We start from the raw sequence: 24,467 nt of genomic DNA, 5'->3' as shown, positions 1-24,467 counted from the left end.
AACCCCACTTCGTTATGGCTAATAGTCTGCAATCTCGTGGAGAATTTGGTTTGATATCAAAGTTGAGAATTTTAAAAATAATTCCTGAATAATGAACTTTTTATTGAAATTGATCCTCATTTTCGTATTATAAATTCGAATAGTACAGCAATCTGAACTCGAAGAGGGCTACGTTCATCCTGCACCTTTCTCAAAAGTGCTCGATCGACCATCGAATATCTGTTTCCACAACAGTATCCAAACTTGTGAAATATAAATCGACGATTAATTCCAACCAGAAGGAGATAAAACGTTGACATCGCGGTCGCGAATCAGTCGGTAATCATTCGAAGCTTACGGGGGCAGAAATTGTCTCGCCAAGGGTCATCGTAAATTAATTTTGGAACGTAATTTCGGCCGGCGTTGTGCACTCCAAATATTTTTCCCGACCCTTGGCGCTTCGAAGCCCGGAAATTTAAAAGCTCCGTATCGTCCGCGTTGCTAATTGTCGGGCTCGATGATCCGCGATTCTGCCCGCTGCCCGATAATCGAATTTCGCGATTATACCCGCGATGCGTGCCTGTAAACTCGTATCGCTCCCTCTCCATCTCTCGCCGCGCGAGCATCGGCGTTAAAATCGGCAAACGATTCCCGGGGTTTCGATAAAATTTCCCCCCCGTGGTCCGCGGGAAGCACGGGACGCCGTTAAAACTTCCGGCGACGCGTTTCGCAAAATAAATGGTAATCGCACGATTAACGGATGCGTCCGATTGTTCTTTCCGCTCGGCGAAATTAATTTCACGAATCACGGGCCGTCGATCATTCCGAATTCCACCGGCACTATCGATAGAAATAACTCGAAGAAGATGTATATTTTCTCGAGGCTCTTTAATTAGGAACCAAAACGCTTGGAGTCAATTGCCTCCGAAGGGCCAAACTACGGGCGATCTTCAACCTATTCCGCGCGAAGTTCGAAGACAGAGATTACTCCGAAGGTTTGAAACTCCGCTAGAAAGGGAACAAGTATCGAAGAAACGACTAACGAAGGAAAAGTTTCCCTGAGCGGCGGCTCTTTAGAACTTCGCCTATCTCTTTCCCCGGGACGAAAATAGGCTATCGAGAACTTGACTGGACGAAGAAAAAAGGAGCACGGGACAACGAGCAACAAAGGGAAGTTCGTTTGTAAGACAGGAAGATGAAAGGAAGGATGTAAGCCATCGAGAACTCGATTCAAAAGGGTACGGAGTCGCGGAGGAAAGATTAACAGAAAGTTTCTTCGGAAACTGACCCGAATAAACGTTCCTTCGAATAAAGACTTAGTCGCTATCGGATAGTTCCACGAAGAACGAGTAACAATGGCGAATAAAATAGCCCAAATTCAAAACAAAGACCATTCTCGTTAGCTTCTAATACCGAAGATATCACGAACACGATAACGATAAAGTGATGATTCGCCCTATGGATCGAGTTTGTTATTTGTAACGCTGAACAATCCTCCTCCCTTCACCGAAGTTTCATATAAAATTAGGCGACGGATCAAGTCGGAGACGAAGGCTATCGAGTCAGAGTGATTCCAAGCGGCATCCCATCTGGCCTCCGGGCGAACATATTACAATAATTGAGCAGGGGTTACCTTTGACCCGCGACAACGTCAGGGTTCCGTGGAACGGACGTGTTCATCGGTCGAAACGCCTCCACGACGATGACATTTCGGCCTGAGTAACCCAATTTGCCTCCCTCTCGTCGAGGGTCATCGCGGATCGATGAGAAGAGAAGGGCCCCCCTTGGCATCTTGGTCGGTGTGCCCCCTCGCCCCTCAACTACGACGAAACGCAGATCTGCGGGCGCAGTTTGCACGGGGCTGGACAGAGGGTCGGTCGAGTGGCTCGCCCTTCGTGCCTCGTTTGCAGAATTACAGCGCCCGGGCGCGAGGCGGGAGAGCTTTGCAGGGAAATCACGTTGTCGTCGGCTCCCGGCGAGAAATTCGGTGAAAGAATTCCTCCACAGTGGCCGGAGAACGCCTCTGGAATCACGGATTGCACTCGAATATTAACGCGTCGGTCTAGGGATGATTTCGTAAATTCAATAACGTTCTTATAGGACGTAAGAAGAGCACGACTATATGTGCACCAAAATGGCCGACACTTGAAAATCGAACATCCTATTTTCTCTAAATTCCCAAACAACAAATGGTCGCTTTCCATTCACTGACCAACAAATAATTCTTTCGTCCTTAAATTTAATCTCTTCCATAATTCGTACTCCTTCGAAAACTATAGCAATTCCGTATATTCCTTCCCCGACGAATGTGATCTATGGATATATGAAATTTGTATCGTATAATGTGGAGAAATAATCTCTAGACTGCGTTAAAATAAGAAAAAGTTTCCTGGCGTCTGCGGGAAACAAACGACACGCGATTAAATCTGAAATGCCAGTCTCGAGCGTCGCTCGGGCGTTTCGTTTCCAGTGGAAGCGTCGCGGATCTGTGCCGAGTGATTTATCCGTTTCATTTCTAGGCGAACATCGCCGACGATCTCGAGAAAAGCATCGACGCTGCGAGGGTTCGGCGACCTTTCGCGTTCCCCGTTGTCGGGGATACGGAGGCAAAAAAAAAGTCCGAGTTCGGCCAAGGGCGAGCTGACAAATGGATAGGATTTAAGCGACGCAACCGCCAGGGAACGCGCGTTTTTCATCGGTACGGGAAAGGGCAGCGCACTCTGCTTTAAGTAATTGCATCCCCACGCAACGCGAGAGACGACGCTCGGACGCGGAGGCGGTCGGAAAATCCACGTCACGAGATCAGTCTCGATTCCACCGGTCCCCGTGGAAATTCAGACAATAACTGAAACTTCACTTACCCTTTGAACATAATATTTCGAGGCAAGAATTATTTTTACGAACGAAGAAAAATGTCCACGTTCATAAAAAAAGAATTCTGAACGTTCTAACGTTTCGCTGAAAATAGAGGGAAGTCGAGGATGGTTTTGTGGTACGGATTCGTTTGATTACAAAATATATGACTCGTTCCTGTGGACGTACGAATTAGCGTCGAGAGAGCACGGGGAATCGAACGGTTGACGAGTCGATTGATAGAGACCGGTCGTGAGATTCGCAGAAAAACGACACGTGAGACTAAACGTTTTCGCCGGACGAGGGGTGGCGACCTTCCTTCGCAGCAGGTTCGCGCACCCCCTCGGTTGGGACCATTAGGGAGGCCGAGAAACCGGGAAAATAATGATGGGACGATCTCGTCGTCTTTTCCCGTGGTTGTCGTTCGTACCGATTTGCTTTCGTTCGCAAATGATCCCCGAGAATAGGGGATCGGAGTGAAAAGCGATCGAACGCCGTCGAGACGCAGAAGTTCAAGTTTGTGAGGGGATGAAATTGTCGAGCGTGTCTTCGGAGTGCAGCCGAGTACGGACGGAAGAAAATATTGGAGGATCGAAACTGTACTTTAACGAGAGAAGAACAGCTTTCACTCTTTTTGGACCCGTCTGACCAGCGACGACCTAATCTACTTTCGCTGTTAATTTTCTTCGGGATTGGTTACGATCGACACTGTTAATTAATATTTTGGAGAGTCTATTGTATCTGCTGTAGATTAATAAATCGTCTGCACGATTGTCTTAACGAGGTGGTTAGGAAATTCTCTGAAAATTTGGAAAGTAGTCCCATTACACTATATTACATTATATTTTCGGTAAGGAATTTTTTCCTCGAAAGTGCGTAGGATTTCGGGGGTATGTCTATTCACCTAAAATGATTGTAATTGACACCCGCAACCGAAAATAATTTTTCCAGAACGATTTACCCAGTTGTACGACCACATGTACTTTTAAATATTCTTACAGTCCTCCGCTGGCCTCTGCTGACCACTGCTTACCACTTCTGATACTTCTGACAACGTATAACGATTACTACATGTTACTGCTTGTCCCTGCTGGTCTCCTGCCTCTACTGCCTTCTGCTGGCCTCTGCTGACCACCGCTTATATTTCTGACAACGTACAACGATTACTAATGACTTCTGCATCCCTCTGCATCCCTCTGCATCCCTCTGCTGGCCTCTGCTGTCCCCTGCTGACCCCGGCTAACCACTGCTGACCACTACTGACCTCTGTCACCAATTTCTGATATGATATATATGTATTAAAGCTTTGTATAATGTAAATCTATGGCAATAAATGATATAATTACAAAGAACTCTATGTGTTCTCATCATTTTTTACCTTTCTTTTCCTCTCCACATCATTACCTTAGTTATAAGACTCCCTGAAACACCTCGGAAGTCCTGAAACTCAGAACTTTGCTAAAAATGTAGGGTTTCCAAGAATTTTCGGCGTTTCTAAGAAATTCCAGGACTTTCCAGTTGTTTCAGGACTTTCCAGCTGTTTCAGGACTTTCCAGCTGTTTCAGGGCTTTCCATCCGTTTCAGGACTTTCCAGCTGTTTCAGGACTTTCCAGTTGTTTCAGGGCTTTCCAGCCGTTCCAGGACTTTCCAGCCGTTTCAGGATTTTCCAGCTGTTTCAGGGCTTTCCAGCGGTTTCAGGACTTCCCAGTTGTTTCAGGACTTTCTAGTTGTTTCAGGGCTTTGCAGCTGTTTCAGGACTTTGCAGCCGTTTCAGGACTTTCCAGCGGTGCCAGGACTTTCCAGTTGTTTCAGGACTTTGCAGCTGTTTCAGGACTTTCCAGATGTTTCAGGGCTTTCCAGTTGTTTCAGGACTTTCCAGCTGTTTCAGGACTTTTTGACGAAAAAAATGAATTCTCGATTTTGAAAGTTTAAAAGTTAATTTTTGATTTTGGCAGCAAGTACGAGAGCTGGACACTTTGGGAATCCAATTTTAACCGGAAAAACGGTCTCTTAAAACTAAGGCAATGATTTGGAGAGGAAAAGAAAGGTAAAAATGATGAGAACACATAGAATTCTGTTAAATTATATTATTTATTGCCATAGATTTACATTATACAAGGCTTGAATACTTATACATCATGTCAGAAGTTGATAATAAAGGTCAGCAGTGGTCAGCAGTGGTCAGCAGTAGTCGGCAGTGGTCGGCAGGGGCCAACAGAGGCCAGCAGAGGGATGCAGAGGCATGCAGAGGCCAGCAGTAACAAGTAGTAATAGTTATACGTTGTCAGAAGCATCAGGAGTGGTCAGCAGCGGTCAGCAGAAGCCAGCGAAGGACTATAGGAAAATTCAAAAGTACATGTAGTCGTATCTTATACGTCGTAATTTTACCTTATACTTCAGGTAACTAGGGGTATAACTAGGTAAAACAGTTCTATGACATTAATGCTAACTCAAGTTAGCCACCAGTAAAGACGTGTCGAGATCAGCAGTGGTCAGCAGAGGCCAACGGAGGTTGGCTGAAGTCAGTCGTAATTGTTATACGTTGTCAGAAATATAAGCGGAGGTCAGGAGAGGCGAACAGAGTGATACAACTATCGAGTATCGTTGAATTAACAGGTTTGGACGTTCATGAGAAGTGCAGAATGGAAGCAATCTTTTATCAAAAATGATTAGACCTAACCCACGACCATGACAAATACTCTAGAAACATCTGGCGACAAACGGCGACCGTGCCTCCTGTGTCGCCCAATTAATTGCCCGCATCGGGGCGCCCCGCGTTGCAGTCCGAAATAAGTGAATCCAGCGACAGGAACGGACAGAAATTCCACCCCGGGGGCGAAAGGCAATGCGTACTCGTCCGCGAGTAATCCCTAATAATTCCGAGTGATTTACCTTCGATCCTATCTCGCCGCGGGGCCGATTCACCGCGAAATTGTTATCGCACGGCGGACGTCTGGTCGGAGAGGACAAAGAAAATGCGGAAGACAAAACGTTTCGGTCCAGTCGGCGACTGACCCTTGCCGTGGCGGATCCATTAGGGCTCCGAACGAGAAACGGGAAAAATAACGGTTTCGTAAAGGGTCTTTCCATTTCGAACGCCTAACAGATGATTTCAGGGGATTTACTTTTACAGAAATCATCAAACGAATAAGCTTCAAATTTTTGTTATCTTCCCATCTTGTATCTAGGACCTCACAAACGTCTAAAGAGATTTTTAATCTACGAAAATGTAAAATTCTCAGTTTGTCGACGCAACGTTTGGAATCGACAAGTCCAGTGTTTGCCCGGGGAAAGAATTTCGAACATCGGGAGGTTTTCAGGGCTGCAAACAAGGCAGACTCCTTAACGACCTGGCTGTTCCAGGAACGGAAACGACGAGACGGGGGCGGCGAGCTTAGACCGCGGTTAATGCTTATTTCCTAAGGAGGCATTAACTGCCGCAATAAACGCCGGCGCGAAATTAACGGCGAAATCGCGGGAAACTTCTCGCGGAAGAACTATTAAACGAGCCGGGATATCGGTGTTCGCGCGATACAAGTCCTGTCGTTTCCACTGCCGGTTCTACAGAACCGTGCGGATCCTCGGAACTGTCCCCTCCGCCAACTACGACGATTATTCCGGTGATTCCGTCGACGGTGAGAACGGCGTATTTCCCGCGAACGAAAGGCGAAAGTAGCGCGGAAGGGGGCGGAGAGCAACTTCGGTTTTACGACAGACTCGTGAAACCGAATTTACGGCGGAATTTGAAACGAAACTAACGTAAACTTCTTTTTCAAAAGTAAAGAGTACGTAATTTTTGAAACAGAACGCTCTGTCCGTGTCTGTCCGTGTTTTGTTCCGCGGTCCATGAAATATTAAAATCCGCGACGCGAAGAAAACAGACAATTTATCGTTAGCTCCTCGAGGCGTCTCCTCCGCAAACAGAAAACGCAGACGTCGTTTATCGTTCGATTACGAGCCACGCCATCTCGGCTGTCTAAATACTGCGGTTCCCAGTTTATCGAAGTTTCGATCGCCTCGCCTTCACAGAGATTCAGAGACGAACAACCCTCTCGAGCGTTGGCAGAATAAACGTTCTCAGATATAACGAGCCCTGACTTCCTCCAGTCATCGGAAATCGCTACGCCCTCGAAAATATTACAACGCCCCGAAATAAACTTAAACATTTTGGAGGACACCGGAAATTCGGTCGTCTCTTGACGATTTCATTGAAAATCTTCCTGTTAACCCCTTGACGTGTAATGACGAGTCTCACTCACGAGCCCCCTCTTTTCCTGTTCTGTCCTCCTACGATTTTCCGAGTTCCTACCTGCAGCAAAGCAGCGCCACCTTATTAGAATGTACAGATGATACAACTGGTTAGATAATGAAGTCTAATATAGCAGAGAAAAAATGTATAAATGATCTCTGAGGGGCATAGAAATTGAGTGACTCTAAAAGACACTGTCATCATATATCTTCTCCGACTAGGAGTCCATTTTACACGACTAGGAAGGCCTGTATCCATTTGCTAGTTTCAAATTCGCTGGAGAATTATCCTGAATACGATCGAGCTCTCAGTTTTTTCAAATGGAAGAAAAGGATCCAGAGGGTGGTAAAATGCGCGCAATGCACGTCGAGACCCTCTAATGCGAAGTTTCGAAGACCGCGGGCCCCGGTCCGTTAATTGGCGCGACGAATCGCGAGCGAAATCGAGCGAGATTGGTGTTCAACGGGGCGGATCGTGGGAGTAGGGAGTCTCGCGGGCCAATTAACCGTCTGCGTTCCCTGACGACGAAGACGCGACGCCAAGGTAAACGCAAATAAGCGAGCCGGGAATTTCCAAAGCGTCTCGAGTCTCGAACGGGGGCGGTTTGACGAGCCGTAGAAGCCCAGCGATGACAGGAGGAAGACGGAGCTGAAAGGTCCGTTGCCGAAGGGCGAGCAGGGCTGGGAGGATAGAGAGAGAAAGGGACGTCGACCGAGTCTCCGGGTACGGGGGGGTTTACATTTAATTAATTAGACGGTTGGCGAGCAAGACCGAAAGGAAAAGCGAGGAGGCGCACGCTGACAGTGAAACGTGTTTAAACGCGGGCTCTTTCATCTCGCGGCGAGCTGACCGCTCGCGGTGAAAACCTCCGCGCGAAAGAACCATCCCCGAACGAGATCTGGGAAATTTTCGTGCCTTGGTTGGCAACGTCCGTTTCCGCGTTCGTTCCGAATATTCGGTACTTTCGAAAGAAATTAGGGAAATGGAAGACATTCGTATCGTCCGCGAAGATATAATCTTCTGATAATTCACGAAAGCTAATTTCACATCGAAAGGACGTTCTTTGGGATTAAGGTCAACGTTTAATATTCCCGCAAACACGTCGCTGCGAACCAGGAGTCGTATCCGGGAAACGATCGCGAAAACTCCGGCGGCAAGCAAAAATTACAAATTCAACGGAAGTTCGCTTGACCAGGGTCCCTTTATCTCGCCCCCCCCGCGGATAATTACTTACCCTGGCGCGCCTCCAAGCTTCGTCCCGAGAACGACCTCGTAAAACGCAAGCATCGGTGGCATCTCTTAATCCCATAAAGGGGTGAATCGCAAGCTATGGCCGGACAACCCCTTGGAGCGTTTTAAGCCAGCCAGGGGGCCGCTGCGTGCGCGGCAACGCGGAACGAGCCTCTCATTATCGTAAACGTAACTCAGCCTACGTCGGGCGGCTCGCGAGTTTCTGAAACCGAGCTAGGATTCGCGAGAAAACGAGTATCCGTTCCAGAAACGTGCAACTTTTATTCGCGGGGCAATTAACCGGGGGACGAGTGTGTCACAATATTGCACGACTCGTCGCTTTGAAGCGATATTACCATTTGAAGGCAATTTTAGACGATTTTAAAAACAAAGTTATTATTTGCAGACTATTTAAATTGAATTTCATTTGTAATAAAATAATAAAATTGATTCTGGGAATGAAACACGAGCTACGGTTTCCATAAGGTGCGAGCCTCGAAGGCTTTGTCGCGTTGCTGCGGGGGTGGAAACAGGAGGGGTTGTTGGATCGTCTCGAAGATCCGCGGGTTTTTCAGGGTCTCTGTTTCGGGGTGAATTTGAAACGACGGATCGAGGGGTCGACGGTGAAATCTTCTTGCATCTTTTTTTCATACGACGTGGCGAATTTATGAGAGCCCCGGCGTCGGGATGCTTTGTGGGACGTCGTGAATCGGTGAAGGGGTGGTCTTCTTAAGACTGTTGCGGAACATTTACTCTCGTGAATTTCTAGAGCGACGACCTTAGTATGGAATATCTCACGAAATGGAGCAAAAATCGAGGGTGAAGAGATATCGTATCCGCTGTTGCTCCGCCCACGCGCGAAACAATTATCTCAGTAGGGATTTCCGAATTGAAATAACGCTTTATATTAAAATAAATTGTCTTTTGGTAGAAGAGAAACCGTAAGAAAGTTTTTAACTAAAAGGTTAGCACTCCAGTGTCTGACAGAACTGTTTCCACGGAAGTGTAGCGAAATTCCGAAATGGTCACGATTCGAATGTCTGCACTTCCCCTGGGTCGGTGCTGCTCGAATTTCCGGTCACATCGTCGGGCAACATTTGTTGCGTATCTGGCGGCAATCTCTGGGCCATTAAAACGTAACTCGGTCATTAAGCGAGCCCCGTTCTTCGACTAGTCGACGCGCCGTGAACGAGCCGGCGCGGCGCTTTAAATACGCCGTAAAAACCATCGCCGATCACGAGACCGTGCTTAGGTATCTTTTTCTCCGTTTTTCGTGTTCCGATGATCGTTGACCTTAATCGAGCCGTTCCGGGGGCCTCGAATCACCGTCACGTAAGTAACTCACTCCCCCGGCATTAAGGCTGATGTTTTAAAACGAGAAGCTTCGCCTCGGCACCTCGCCGTTTCGGGGAAAGTAATTGAATCCTTAATACCGAGTCCGTGAACTCTAAGACCTTGATACAAGGGCAACGACGGGGATAACGAAGTTATAAATTAGGCGTTTAATTCTTGAAACTCTTCGCTGAATTCTAAAATCTCCGGTGGCCCGTTTCCTCGACCATCGTTCTTTATTACTTTCGCGTCTAAACGAGCTTCCTTTTTAAATTTTCGCCGAACGCAAACAGGATTACAACGATACTCGGTTCTGCAAAGATCAAGAATCGTCGGGAAGTCGTTCTCGATCCTTCGTCCGAGCAAACACGAGTTCTCGTTTAAGTATCTCAGCGTCGGAGGCTCGTCCTCGGAGGTCTCTCGTGTGTTGCAAAGGAAACGTCTCGTCTGGCTAAATGCCTCTGACGACGAAATTTTCCGTAATTAGAGAGAAAACGGCCTCCTTTGATCTCTCCCCGAGGAGAAGCACCGCGGAACGAGCAGCGAGAGAGATTGCCTTCTCGGCGATCGATCGAAATAATTGCACGCGCCGAAATTTCCATACCGCGATCGAGTGGTCGGTTTTCCTAGGAGCGAGGGATACCGTAATTTCCGGGCGTTTCCGCGATATTAGTCGAGCAAATACTCGGTAGATCGGTTTCGAATGCAAACCACTTGTATTTCCATAGATTTATAAACGAAGGGAACCTTCGATCATCAAACTATTTGGACGGACGAACTGATATGTACGAGGCAATTTCTAGCTACCATTTCAGGCGCAACTTCGAAATTGAATATTTCTCGCCAGGCAGCTGCGAAAGTTTCTAGGTGACCTAGATCCTTCTCAAACAGGATCAACTTACGGTATTGGTCGATTAGGCGGTAATAAAAAACCGTGGATCCCAGGACTCCGTCGTTTCGACCCTTCTCGCGTGACCGCGATTCCACCCGGAAGGCTTCCGTTTCCGAAAGTTAATCCGCGCTGAAACCCGAGTGGCGGTCGTTTTCCACGGACTTTAAGGGGTATCGCGGATCGATCGGCGGGGATAGCCGTAAAGAAGGGCGAAAGGAGACCGTAAGGGTGGCGAAAGAAGCTGCACGAGAAGCCCGGAGTCTCGTGAACCGCGCGTTTCACCTGATAAACGTAACTTCTGATACACGGTGGCTGGTTCCCCCGTTTCTCCTTTCGTTAAGCTCGCGGTAAAGTTTTTCACGATCCTTACCGCCCCACGGATTTTCATCCCCGCGAGGCACGAAGGCCACCCTCGCGCCACGGTCCATTCGCGGCCGTTTTAATTCCCGGGGATCGAATAAGAATTCATTAGAGGATAGACGCGGCGAGGGCAATCTTTTCCCCGCGCCAGCAGGAGTTTTAAATAAATTAAAAGTTTACCTTTTCCCTCTCGTGGCCACGTGACGCTCGCGAAGAATCGATGGCCGCCCTTCGCGATCGAACTTTTCTTTAATTACTAAACCCGGGGAGGTTCCCGGAAATCTATTCACCGAGCAGTTTCGTCGTCTTGAAGAGATTCGAGGTGCGGGGTGGAAGCCTTTCGAGAGTTTGGACCAACGAGGGTGAGAAGGATCGGTGCTCGCGGGGTGGAAAATTGTCGATAACGTCGCGACGTACGCTTCGGATTTACCCTCCGGCGGCGTGGTCCTCGACAAAACAAGCGAAAAAGTCAATTTAACGGGTTTCGGATTTCATACTCAAAGTTAGGGAACTCGTAAATATCGTTTGTTGGCGATTCGTGTCGAATGGTACGAGTATATAGTCTACTTAAAAGAGAAGTCGAACGGATCGAAGACTTGCTTCTACGATTCCTTCTTATTGGCCACGCAACGATTTAGTAATTGGCCCTGTTCGGCCCACCTCCGCGAACAAATATTTTCTTGCAATATCTCGAGCGGCCAGGCTTCCCTTTGAAGACCGTGAAATTCAGTAGAAACGGCCCGGAATCGTCAGACGCGGCGAAATATCCTTCGACGTTTTCGACGTTTGGCGTTGCCACCGGCAATACTGCTAATACGTTTCTCGAGGTATCGCGTACCCGACCCCCGTATTAAGCATTATAGCTACGAGCTTTTTACGCTGCCAGCAACGGAGGCTTTTCGTTCCGAGATCAAAGCGTTTTCTCGTTATCCGTTCCCATTTCTGGCTTTTGCCAGCGAGCTAACCGCCGAAAAGTCATACGCCGCCGCGCGTCTAGCCAAATAATCGAACCAGATCGCGCTCGGTTCGAAGCCGGAGCACCAGAAGCTGCGAAAACATCGCGATTTACGAGACCTTCGTTTCTCCACCACGGCCAAACAGGAAAAGTTTCGGAACTTTTCCTAAAACGACTCGAAAGTTCCAAGGGTTGCTAAATTGTTATCTTTTAAAATAAATTTTATTACAGTATTTAAGCCCCAGTATTGACATTTATATACTTGTTTATTTTTTATATTACATTTACATTTAGAATACATATTTTTAAATTTTGTAATGCTCGATCACTTACACACGAAACAAGATATGTGTTTTTCCAGTAATATTTACGTTCGTTCTATTTTCACTATGAATTGTTTTCTGGAACGACTAAGACTAAACTGTTGTTTAATGTAAATTTTATCGTATTACTGGTAATTCTGAAAGATTAATTATATTGAAATAAGAATATAAGATACGAAAAGTAGTAGAACACTGGCTAGTAGGTGTTGAGCACTCGAAGGATCATTTTTGGTTTCAACGATCTTCGGGGTCACCGGTAATTCTGAAAGATTAATTATATTAAAATTAGACAATAAGATACGAGAAGTAGTAGAACACTGGCCAGTACGTTTTACCCGAAGGATCATTTGTGGTTTCAACGTCCTTCGAGGTCATCCGTTTCGTCGCCACGTTCATGTTTTCGAGTATCCAACTCTCGTAGAACAAGACGTCCGAGTAGACGCCGGGGAGTCCCGGTAACGCGCACTCTTCGCCACCGGAAACCACACCACACAGGAAGCCGTCGCAAATCATACCACCCCCAGAATCACCCTGCGCAAAATTGTTGCAATCGATTAATCCGTCTTCGTAATGATTTTAAAAAGTATTCGTTGCACGGGAAACCTCGTGACTCGAAGGGTCAAGCTCGATCGATCGCTCGAAGCCGCTCTATCGACCGTGAATCGCGCCCGGCTTGTTTCTCTATTCAAGAAGCTAGAAAAAACTTGGAGAACGATTAATCATTCGACCAGTCATCGTTCTCGAAAAATTTTCTTTCTGCGCGTTGAATAGCACTTCGCTCTGCTTTATTTCAAGTTTCCTCTTTCGCTCTGCCGTTCACACGTCCATCGTCCATCCACAGCCCAGTGGTGCGCAACCTTGACCGTTTCTGGGCCAAATGAAACGAAATATTTTTCAGGACGTAAATTTCCAGGTCCTGGTGTTTGAACCAAAGGGCACCACTGGGCTACTCGATACGAAACCATCTTTAAATCGTTACCTGACACGCGTCTCTCAGTCCCTCTGTGTATCCGGCGCAGAACATCCCTGGCGGCAGGTCTGTTACGTTCACCAAAAGCTCCTTGCACTGGTTCTTACTTATGATCGGTAGATCCACGTACATGAGATCGTTGCTCACTATCGGTGTGTCCTGCGAGGAGAAATTTAAATTTGCTTTCGATTAAAATATATATACAAGGTCATATGCCATTATTATTGCAACGAAAAATGTTTCTGTGTAATAATATCGTTACTCACGAATGCTGGGTAGCCCCATCCGGACACTTGGCAAACCGTGCCGGGTTCAACTTCGTTCGTGGCAAGTTGCACGGGCATAACTTCCTGCGTGAGCTTGAAGGGTTCTTTGAGCTGAAAAATGTCGCGATTAGCAACCGACGTTTCCGGTTAGAGCGTGCTCGTAAATAAAAAGGGCCGTACAACGAGGAGAGATATGTCGTTCTGCAAAGTTGTTTCGTCAAATTCGGAGTGAACGATAATCTCGTCGACGCCTCTACTCTGTCCAGTGGCCGTTTGCTTGTTGAGTTGCAATTCTCCAGCAACCACCGTGATGGTCCAAGGCTGTATACGGCCGCCATTCCTGCATCACAATCGTTCGATAGTGAATTTTAGATCGTACTCGTAGATAGCAATGTTTTTTGGTAATCTACATCGCCTTTATCGCGCTCTTTCGAGCACCCCAAAATCCAGGATTCCTCGCGGAAATCTTAGAACAAAGCTAGATTTCCTACTGTTTAAATTAGTCTTGGAAAATTTGCTGTCGCAAGATTTGGAGCAACAAATTCGAAGCCTTGCAAACTTACATGTACATACAGTGTGCCGCTGTGAGAACATAGTACTCGTCGATCAACGAGCCTCCGCAGAAGTGTCTGGAATTGTAACTTCGTCTTAGAGACACCTACAAAATATTTAGAACAAATCGTTCGTTTATTGCGCGAATTTCCCTTTTCTTTTAATACGATTGATTTCTGCAGTGTCCATTTGTTACGAGAATTTTTACAATTAAAATTCTATTCCTATTATTTTATCCTGAATAATGTAGGATGTAGTATAAAAATGTACCTGATAAGGAAACTGCCTCGAAACAGCCTTGGTCCCATTAACTATACGTCCTATCAAACTGAAATATTCCCACTCCAGTTGATTAGAAGGGCTTTGTTCGGTATTCGTATACACTGAAATATGGTAAATAATCATTTGTGTATTTAGTTTTCACAACAAGATAAATGCGTAGTTTTTAAAATGGCGTCATGTAAAATATAAAATTTCGATTTTTATAGAAACAAATTCTAAAGAAAACCAAATGTCCAGGTCGAAGCACATAAATACATAATCAAGCAATCCTATCGAAGCTATTTTTGTAATATATACGACAACAAGCTTACGTTTAATCTCGTATTTTCAAACGATTGTAATTCTGTTAGCTGTTAAAACATCGAATTAATATCTTGATCATTGTTAGAGATAATCGGTATCTTTCCACGATGGTTCAAATTTCAAAATTTCGTTCCAGGAATATATTTTTGACACGATAATCTGTTACTTTCGCCATCCGAATGGGGGTGGTTACGCAACAAGATGGGTTATCGATAATTTTCGCACGATTTCACGAATATCAAATCCACGGGAACGTACGAAGCGTATTTTCACCAATTTTTCCAGAGCACGACTCACCGAGACCGCAGCTCCATAATTGAACTGCAAGGACGATCGCGAAAGGAAGCAGCAGCATCTTCCTTTCACTGATTCCTTCTCTTGTTTCTTGTCAGTGTTGTAGTGTTCTCTGTCCTTCAGCTAGTATCTGTATCCCCCTACCGACGTTTAGACTCCAACTGACCACGTTCGCGGCCACAATGGACGAAGAAGCTCGTTATCAGACACAAAGAACATTTATCTCACCGCGATATCGCCTATCGCTTACTACCTAGAGTTAATTGTAGCGCTGACAGGTGGCTAGCCGAAAAATGCTCCGACGAGTCGTTCGCGGCATCCTTCGCGAGTCCAAGTTCCAAAGCAGACGCTCGTCATCCTCAAAATCGATCTACACTTCGTTTCATTCTTCGCGTGTAATGAAATGGGAAATAAATCGACTTCGATGCGCTTTGGAAACAGCATTGAAATTAAAGTCGAATCGATTCGATTAGAGATTATCTTCCCCGACAATCTGGGAAAAGAACTCTCCGGTAGTAATTGTAACTTTTTTGTTAGAGCAAATTCTGGGAACTCAGAGATAACGAGTAATCAACGGTAGCCGTAATCGATAGGCGATCGAGAAAAAGTTTGTTCGATATAGATTGGCGGTTGGTGTTTTGATTTTTTATCAAGCTGTTGGGAAACGGACGCAATGCGACGGTAATTTGGTCGAACGGGTTTGTGGGCCGGTAACGCGGGTTTTTGGCACACCCAGCGAGGGATTGGATCGCCGTTGGTAGATCGTCGGCGAAACCTTTGTAACTTAATCTTCGATCAACAATGTAATCGCGGAATGATCGTGCAAGTTTACTCGCGGTTATTGTCTCTGCATTTTCTCGTATTCTACAAGTTACCAAGGTTTTCTATCCGCGCGGGAACGAAGCTACAAAGTGTCGATACCTATGAAATTACATGTGGTATTGTCAGAGAACAACGGACGTTTTTATTTTTGCGTGAAGATAATCCAAGATAACGTGATCCATCCAATAGATCACTAATGAGTAACTAGCATTATTGTACACTCTTCATCTGCTAGTACAATAAGAGTTTTAATTTTGACTTAATCTAATGATACTCATATAGTCGTACCTTTGTGATCCTTTGTTTCTGAACTGTCATTATTCTTACGTATGATTCATTTTGCACCCAATACCACTAACATTATCAAATGTTTAAGCGGTTTGAAAGCTGCTACTGCATTAACCATATCCGAGAGATTAAAATATCGATGAATAGGCGTGTTACGGTCCGAGTATCGCGGATTTTTCAAAAGTAACAATTACGGCTGCCCTTTAACGAGTCATGAAATAATCGGTCAGCAATCAGAATCGTATATACATCGTTAACGTCTCGTTAACTTCTACCCTCGGCGCGATTCGAAACGCCAGAACGTGTTCCCATATTAATCGAGGCGATTAATAACTCCCGTTTCACGTCGCGGTCTCTGAACGAGAAGTTTCGCGATCGATCAAGATCGCGCTGGCGGAATCGCAGCGGATCGTGAAAGGAACACGTGGCTTAACGATGCACGTGCGTAGCCAGAGAGGTTAAAAAGTATCTTCGAAGGCCGATACCGGGCGCGAAAGGCGTGCATTTATTCGACCAGGCACAAATTAACGCCATCGCGTACCGGGAACGATCAATCTTCGCTGCGTCCAGTTCTGTTCTATCGGTGGATCGCGTTAAACGGGGACAACGCCTCAACGGATTTCAAAAAATCCCATTTTTAACGATCGTCATAATGTCTTAACTCGCTATTTTTCGACAGTTTGGCTATTTATGTTGTACCAACGAGTAGACGGTTATCGACGATAAATGAATTAACGAGAAACCCGGCGACACGGAGGCAAACTCGGCCAGTCGAGTACAGCCAGTAATTACTTATTATTTATAAGACACGCACCTGGCGTAATCACCGAGTAATCACGTTTCCAACCATCCTTTCAACCCTGTCCCTCTTCTCTGGAGAGGCAAAAACAAAATCGCGTGACACTTCCTACGATCAAGGCTTCTGCAAGCGTCTGGAGCCGGTATCGAGGTCTCGTCGCGTAGCAAATACGACATTATTTAGCATCGGGGGACAATAGGAACGTATCACCCTCCTCCGCGAGCTTTCGCCATCTATCTCGAGGGCCTCGAGTTCTCCAAACGCCGTCAGGTGGCCGCGAATCGATAAACAAAACCGTACGGAGCGTAAACAACCCCCGGTACAATATTTCCTCGAGCCCCGGCGACGTCTGGGTCGCAAACACCAATCTCGGTAAGTAAATTCTCTTCAGCGTGTCCCCAAACATTCCGTGGCCCCCTGCAGAATCGCCGACAGGTCCCGACCTTCGGGTTCGAAACGGCCATCGAGAGTGCAAAGTTCTACGCGGGACGCCTCTCGCGACGAAATTGCACTCGGATCCACATCCCAACCATTCTATTTCTCGTTTCATCCAAGCAAAATCATGGAGACTATTATTATTTAGTCATGACATTAACCCTCTGGACTCATGATCTCAATTGAACAATTTTACTTGATGTTGATTCTTATCAAATTGGTAAATGAAAATCAACTTTCCTTTAAGGCATTTTAAAAACAATGAACTAATGGAGGATTACATAAATTTTCAAATAATTACATTGATATATATTAAATTTGCAGATTCCAATAATCCACTTAAGGGTTAAAGTGCATAATAATTTCAAAAAATAAAGACTGTATAGAATTGAATGCATGATAATGTGTGTCATTTTGCACCACATGGTAAAGTCTATATTTTCTTTCTTCGTACAATACACGTTCATGGATGCCGGTCCCGCCTTTTTAAAGCGAGGAATTCGAAGGTATTCGTTGTACGGAATGGTCGCAGGATCCGAATCGCGATTATCGTTCGGACCCTGTTCCGCCCTCGGTTAATTAGCATCAGGAATGGACCGTTCGAAGGTTGGACCAATCGAACGCGACTCATGTGCTAGACAACGAACGCCTGGGGGGTTCTCGACCGGTCTGTTGGCCACGCGGAGATTGTACACAGGGGTTGTACGGACTTGTACGCGGGTTTGCCGGAACACGGGGATGGGTAATGGTGGCCCCTATCAGCTCTGTACACTCTCCTCGTCTGCGCCCTGCACGCCTCTCGCGCGCGGCCGTGCCGCCCAGCCCTTGAAAACCCCGTCAGGAGCAACGATATTCCGGTGAGTTACGTCGATGGTACCTGAAACGCACGCTGGTCGACCACTTTGCATATTGGATATTAGCGCACCCCGTCATTTCGAGTCTTTGACGAACGCGCCGTTGACCGTCGTCGTTCTGGAATCCTACTAGGTCGGGTCCAATCGCCAGAACAGGAGATATCTGCATAGTAATTCGTAGTTTCTCCCATAGAAGCGTGCTTGACAGCTCGATAATCGATTACGAGAAAAAAAGATGGATTTAGGTAATGTTAATTGCCATAGATTCCTATTCTCAGCGATTAACATAGAAAAATCATACTCAAAATAACAAGTTACTCAAGTGGACTTGAAACTACCCAGATCTGAACGTGCTTAATTTGATCAAAACAGAAACTTATGATTCCTCTAGGACATCCAGCTGCTTCATCATCGCCATTAACGCTCGGCCGTTATTAAAACAATCATCGCGTCGTCGTTGCGCGATGTTCTCCGGGCGGTGAAAAAAACCGGACAGATCTGATTACGTAGTAATTTAGCCGCGAACGGTTTCCACGGCGTCTCCTCTCGGCGGAATCGATGACTGCGTGCCTCGTCACGCACACGTCGCCACGCGGGAACGTCCTTTAGCATCCGTAACTAAATAACAGCCAAGAGCCGCAGAACCGAGGAGGCGGTCGGAGTCGCTCGCCCGGAGGCAGCATTCCTTATCATTACATCCCATAAACATTATCCTCGGCTCCATCGAGAATGATTCCACGATCCGGCTGGAAGGAGTCAAGTGGAGGTAGCACGTCTTCGATCCGCTGGAATGGCGGGGATAGAAGGAAAGAGACGCTGCCCAAGGAGTCAAGGAGAGACGAGGACGGGGCAAGGTACTTGGAAGGCGAACGGGGACAACTCGTGGAACGTCGATGGGACTTTAAGTTTCGACGATCGACTGGGAATACCTCCTCGTTGGTTCGGCATTCTGAACTCTCAAGTGCAAACTTGTTCCATGAGTTTATTTTTTTTCACTTGATCTTAGGTATACGTAATGTTATAAACGGTACGGAAGCGTTGATGCACGCTCCATTTTGTTCTATTAGTTTCCACCAGCACTCCGAAAGATTTCGTAAATACTATATTGCCAAATTTGATTTCATTTGACTAATTTGTTATGTCAAGTGACGAGGAAAGATATCGCTTGCTAATATCGGTAGGAATATGTTAGGTTAAGAGAAAGAACTAGGTTAGAAGTAACGTGGTGCTACAAATGAGTCTTACGCTGTCTGATTATGATGTCTGAATCTACTGGAGGTCTTGTCTCCGCGGAACACTTGCTAGCACGAGACTGAAAATTGTTACTCTTACAGTTGTTTGACGAATACATTTAAAAAAATATATAATAAATTGTAAAAATATTGTACGAAACTTAAGTACTCTAGTTCTAATTTTTAAATAAATGGATGCAAAAAACAGAACAAAAAAAAGAACCAACACTACGCACTGTTCCCAAGCGGTCACCCATCCAAGTACTAAATGCGCCCAATGCCGCTTAACTTCGGTGATCGGACGAGAACCGGTGTTTTCCAACGTGGTATGAGCGTTGTTATAAAATTTAGTTCACATGTAGTGTGATAAAAAATAATTCTTATCAATATCGACAAAAATATATTCGATAAAAAAAAAAGAATTAGCCTAGATTTAAAAACTTTAATTCCCATTTTTAAATTAATGATAACCAACGTTGTATGCAGCTTATCTTCAAACATACGAAATTAGATGCGACTACTCTATTGCATTATGTATTTGTTTCTCATCAAAGGGTGATCACTCGTAAATGAATAAATAAATATTGTTTTTGGGTGAGTCTTGTAATATATCACTCGATATATAAACTAAATTTTATAACAACGCTCATACCACGTTGGAAAACACCGGTTCTCGTCCGATCACCGAAGTTAAGCGGCGTTGGGCGCATTTAGTACTTGGATGGGTGACCGCTTGGGAACAGTGCGTAGTGTTGGTTTTCTTTTTCTTTTTTTTTATATCCAGCAATTTAAAAATGAGAACTGAAGTATTTAAGTCCCACACCATATTTTTAGAACAACTTATTACTTTAAATATAATTTTTCAATTGCGATACGATGCATGGATAGTGCAGTAAAATAACGATAACAACAGAATAAACTTTAGATTACTATATAGACATGAGATATTATATCTAATAGAATATTAGATACTTTTCTTCCGTTCTGTATTTATAAGGGTTGACACTGGCCGTTTCTGTTTAATATCCCTAAGGCCTCTGCCTCTAAATTTCTATTTTAAATCCTCAGATATACATAATATTAAATACCGTCGATGCTCGTTTACTATTCATCAGGAAACACATTCCTACGATGAACCTTCCGTTGCACCCTGTAAACGCGAGTCCGCTCGGAGGAATTCTCGATCGGTCCGTACCCGGATCGTCTAGGAAAAATCAATCACTCGACGTCTGGCGCGTCGTTCTTGCATCCGTGGCGTCTCAATTAGTTCGCACGCGCGCGTTCGCTAGAGGAATATCTCGTTAAAAGACCGAGGAGCATTTTTACCGGTCGATGGAATATATTCCTCTGGCTGGACTACGACCTTGACAAAGTGGCGAACTCACGACCCTATTTATCCGGTCCCTTCTCCCGCGGGCGCAACACAGCGCCCGTGGAAAGAGGAAGAAGGTAACCTTGACTGTAGCGCAACCAGTTAAAGGGACGTTCAAGGTCTACCAGACGGTTCCCAGTCCATCGTCTGGCTCGCTGGCTGGGCTTGCTCGGTTGGTCGTTACGCTTCGCCAAGTGGACGACGGATGGAAGCAGCCAGAACGGAACCTTTTCCGTTCACCGTGCAAACACAACCGCTCGCAGCTCGTTTTACTTCGAGAACCGGAATAACGAGCGTGTTCCTTTTTTTTTCCGTTTCGTGCGATCGAGTGGCGTAGGAACGGGGCTAATTATCGAACACATCGATTTCCGTTTCGACGTCTCTTTCGAGGACTGAAGATGTGCTCTACTCTGGCTTCCTTACAAAAATAGAAACGTATCAACTCGGTCCATCGACTGCTAACTTTTTCCAAGACTATCCGTTTCGATTTGTCTTCGAAGGTCGGTAATCTCAGCAGTTTTCTAACACGGATCAACGCGGTGAACGGAGACAGGACGGAGTCGTACGAGGTCTCGTCGGCGTTCGACGCTCGGAAGGCTAAATTTTTTTATGGGATTTGTCATTTCCAACTATGCGGGACGAGCTGTCGGACCGACGACAGCCTTTTCCCTTGGATGGAAGTGCGCGTGACGGGCGCCAGCGTGTGGCAATCGAACAACTTTCCTCCGGGACGAAAATTGGGTTGCGCCTTTTTCCACTCTCCCGACGACGGCTGTCGTTAACACGCGATTCTCTCTCGTCTTTGGCCACGAGAAACCGTGCTGCTTCCTCGCCTTCGACGATCCCTGGCCAATCTCGTGAAGTACGATTGAAATTTCTACCGGATCGGAACCAACGTACATACGTCGCCCCCCTTCTGCCAGAATCACCAACGCAAAAACTGTCATCCTTCTCATCGAACCTGTTGTATTTTGAACGTCTTCGTTTGGTCCTAACTTTACGTCAAAACCAAAACTTATATAACACTATATTAAACAACAGTATTCTACAAGACTAAAGACCCTTAATACCAAATATAAAAGTGATCGATCGTTACTGGGGATCGAGTATCCACATAATTCTCGACATCAGGCTAAAATACTGTAACATCGCCTATTTCTCGGCGAAAACTGCGGAATTAAGTTAAAATTACTCTCGTGAAGTTTCGACTAGCATGATTTTTGCAACGGTCGCGCGTTTGATTAATGATTTTCTGATGAGCGGGAGGGTTGGGAAGCCTCCTGCTTAACCTCCAATAAGAAGACTCGCGCTCGAACGATACAAAATTAAACCCTCTCGTATGCGTTATTAATCACGCGATTCAGCAGCATTTTATTTTTATCGCGTCCACGCGTCCTCCCGAGTGGTCATTGATTTCACCGTCAATAGCTAGTTACCTGAAACCACGCGACCCAAAGAAAAAACAAAAATTGCTCTATGCAAATTACGTCAGGATTACATCTCGTCCTCCGAGTATTAATCACGGTTATTCGATCGTTTTCAACGAGTCGAATCGATACCCGGGAATCACATCGGTAATTTCAATTACAAATAGGAATTATGGCTCGTAAACGCAGCGTTAAATCAACTCGTAAGCCGTTTAAACAACCGCGTCCCCGTTCGATTATAGAGTAAAAACTAGTTTCTACGAGACGACGCGGCGCAAACAGTATAGGCTTCTTGTTATAGGAAGGATTACGCTTCTTTTTCGATTCGAAATAACAGGCCGAAGATGTCGTTACACATTAACCGCGTCGCTGACTGAAAGCAGTCGCGTTTTGATGTTAAATTGAAAAACCTGATAGACCAGTTACGTCCTGTTCGAGATAGAAATCTATTAAAACCGCTTCGAGCGATTTGGCTTAGAAAAAGAAACTCGAACCAAGAGGCCTTGATTCGAATCTTCGCCGGAGACGTTGACAAATTGTTATTAATCAAATCAAAACTGATAAGCTCTCGTCTTTAAAAATTTGCTCTATCACTCTTTCTGGAGTTTCGCAAAACAATTCCTCAAATTCGATCGATAGATTTGATTTTTTGCAGGATCCCTGATGCTCGATTCTCGTTAAATTTCACGGGGTTCTCGAGCAAACGAATCGATTTTAGTCGCTTCGATGGAAACTCAATTTCAGAAGCCACTTTTTAGGGGAATATAGTTCGCTGGTGTTTGGTTCTCGGTGAATTTCGCGGAGTGGAGGGATCGACGGTGGCGAAGAAACGTAATCGCGGGTCCGTGAGAATTCAGAGTCCATTAAGCAGGCGCCACGGACCGAATATTCCAAGAACAAGAAGAGCCCAACCAGCGCAGAAACCGCAGGATCCAATCCTGCCTGTGCGTCATCGAATCGGCTCGCTGTGCCAGCCGAGCTTGCTCCTGCTGTTCGTGTTACGTAACCGAGAGCCCGTGACCTCGATCCCAAGCCGTCTCGGCTGCGAGCGTTCCATCGTGCACATGGACACCACCACCAACGCCAGAACCAGACGGCGCAGTCAACCAACCTCCCACAGACAAAACAACCACCTTCGGGCACGACCGCGACCTTTTTGTCGGCTCCTGGTACAGTCGCCGCGAGCAGCCATCGCGAAACCGACCGATCCTGCGCCTTTTCTCCTCCATTATTTATTTATCCATCCACCTAACGTCGAAACAACCCCTTTGGCTCGACAACAACCGCCCAAAGAATGCCCAACTTGGCTCCGACATTATTTATTTAGCGTACAGGATACACCATTTGTGCGAAGTCAGGGGTAGCGATGGATCAATTCATCTTACATCTTTGATTCTTACCGGTTAGCAATACCAAGAAAAAGAAATATTACGATAGTAAATTCTATTTCCAAATAACAAATAGAAGTGATAGATTCTTGTCCACGACTTTTATAGTCTGAAGATTTCTTGCAAAAAAATCTGACAAAGGATTTCAGAATGAATTTACGAATAAAAAAGGAAATTTTCTGGACTCCCTGTACGCAGGCGACGAATCAGTTCGTCGACGGTCGGATACATTCCCCGGACAACGACGACATTCCGCGGACAATAGAACGACGTGCAGTCTGCGTCCAGAAGTTGGTTCGCGTTGCTTTGTTTTTCGAGCTGCGTCTGCCGCAGAGTCTCGTTACGCGTCACATACGCGGACACGTTCGACGCTCGTAAACAAGAGTTTCCCATGCAGCCGCGAGAGGCTAATGGAGGCTGATTGTGAATTATGGGGGCTGCAGGAATACCCGCATAGTTTGCACAGCGGCGACGAAACGCCGAGTGATTGTAAGTTATTGGCAGTTTCGCGGGAATTCGTGGCGCGAGCGTTCGCGAAAGATGGACGGGTTTTGCGTAGGGGTTGCTCCGGGAGCCAAGGATCTTTCGAACGATACGACGCTCGTCGCTGACTTTCGATCGATAGACAAATTCTGTCGAAACTCGTCGTATTAACAGGAATATTAGAATAAGTATTTAATTAGGATATGTAGCATCGAGACACAAATTAATACAAATTAATAAATAGGAAACGTAGAAGAGAATTTATTCGTACTATGCTTCGTTTCCAAGATGACTGAATTTGAAATTATTATTATTCATTTATTAACGGGAATAAACCCTTTAGTACAAAAGATGTAATATGTAAGGAACTACAAATGTGGATTTTACATAGTTGAACATTATAAATTAATTTACAATACGTTGCAAGGATAATTTCAGACTTTCTAATGATTGTTCAATTAAATCAATTTTAGTGTGCACAAATTTTACATGACTAACCCATTCTATTTACACAATTCTGCGATCCA

General features: G+C 45.6%; 1 protein-coding gene and 2 non-coding genes across 4 annotated transcripts; 1 reads left to right on the top strand and 2 right to left on the bottom strand.

Annotated features, from left to right (window-relative positions):
* Positions 1-12,095: 12,095 nt before the first annotated feature.
* On the bottom strand, positions 12,096-15,010 carry LOC122405243 (trypsin-2-like). 2 transcript variants are annotated; one of them, XM_043409832.1, is made up of 8 exons: positions 14,844-15,010; positions 14,232-14,344; positions 13,973-14,067; positions 13,590-13,749; positions 13,410-13,520; positions 13,153-13,302; positions 12,502-12,704; positions 12,096-12,435 (listed from the first exon to the last, which is right to left on the bottom strand). In XM_043409832.1, exons 1-8 carry the CDS (start codon positions 14,899-14,901, stop codon positions 12,408-12,410), a joined length of 918 nt encoding a protein of 305 aa, XP_043265767.1. In that variant the 5' UTR covers positions 14,902-15,010; the 3' UTR covers positions 12,096-12,407. The 2 variants fall into 2 exon arrangements, with proteins under 2 accessions (XP_043265767.1, XP_043265766.1); XM_043409831.1 differs by having other exon boundaries at positions 12,509-12,704.
* Positions 15,011-19,490: 4,480 nt separating this feature from the next.
* Positions 19,491-19,610, bottom strand: LOC122394913. The gene has a single exon (XR_006258943.1). It is a non-coding gene; the product is annotated as a 5S ribosomal RNA (ribosomal RNA).
* Positions 19,611-19,908: 298 nt separating this feature from the next.
* Positions 19,909-20,028, top strand: LOC122394912. Its single transcript, XR_006258942.1, has one exon. It is a non-coding gene; the product is annotated as a 5S ribosomal RNA (ribosomal RNA).
* Positions 20,029-24,467: the final 4,439 nt, after the last annotated feature.

The sequence above is a fragment of the Colletes gigas genome, unplaced genomic scaffold, assembly GCF_013123115.1.
Source record: "Colletes gigas isolate AHSC1104 unplaced genomic scaffold, ASM1312311v1 Colletes_gigas_Sc00004, whole genome shotgun sequence".
NCBI classification, from domain to species: Eukaryota; Metazoa; Arthropoda; class Insecta; order Hymenoptera; family Colletidae; genus Colletes; species Colletes gigas.
This window is presented reverse-complemented; position numbering and strand designations above follow the sequence as displayed.

Excerpts from the sequence above, each read along its gene's own strand:
- LOC122405243 (XM_043409831.1), bottom strand. The coding sequence starts at position 14,901 with ATGCTGCTGCTTCCTTTCGCGATCGTCCTTGCAGTTCAATTATGGAGC. Across the intron at positions 12,705-13,152 it reads GACTGAGAGACGCGTGTCAG|GGTGATTCTGGGGGTGGTAT; the intron begins GTAACGATTTAA and ends AATTTTGCGCAG. Across the intron at positions 12,436-12,508 it reads AACCACAAATGATCCTTCGG|AATTACCGGTGACCCCGAAG; the intron begins GTAAAACGTACT and ends TTAATCTTTCAG.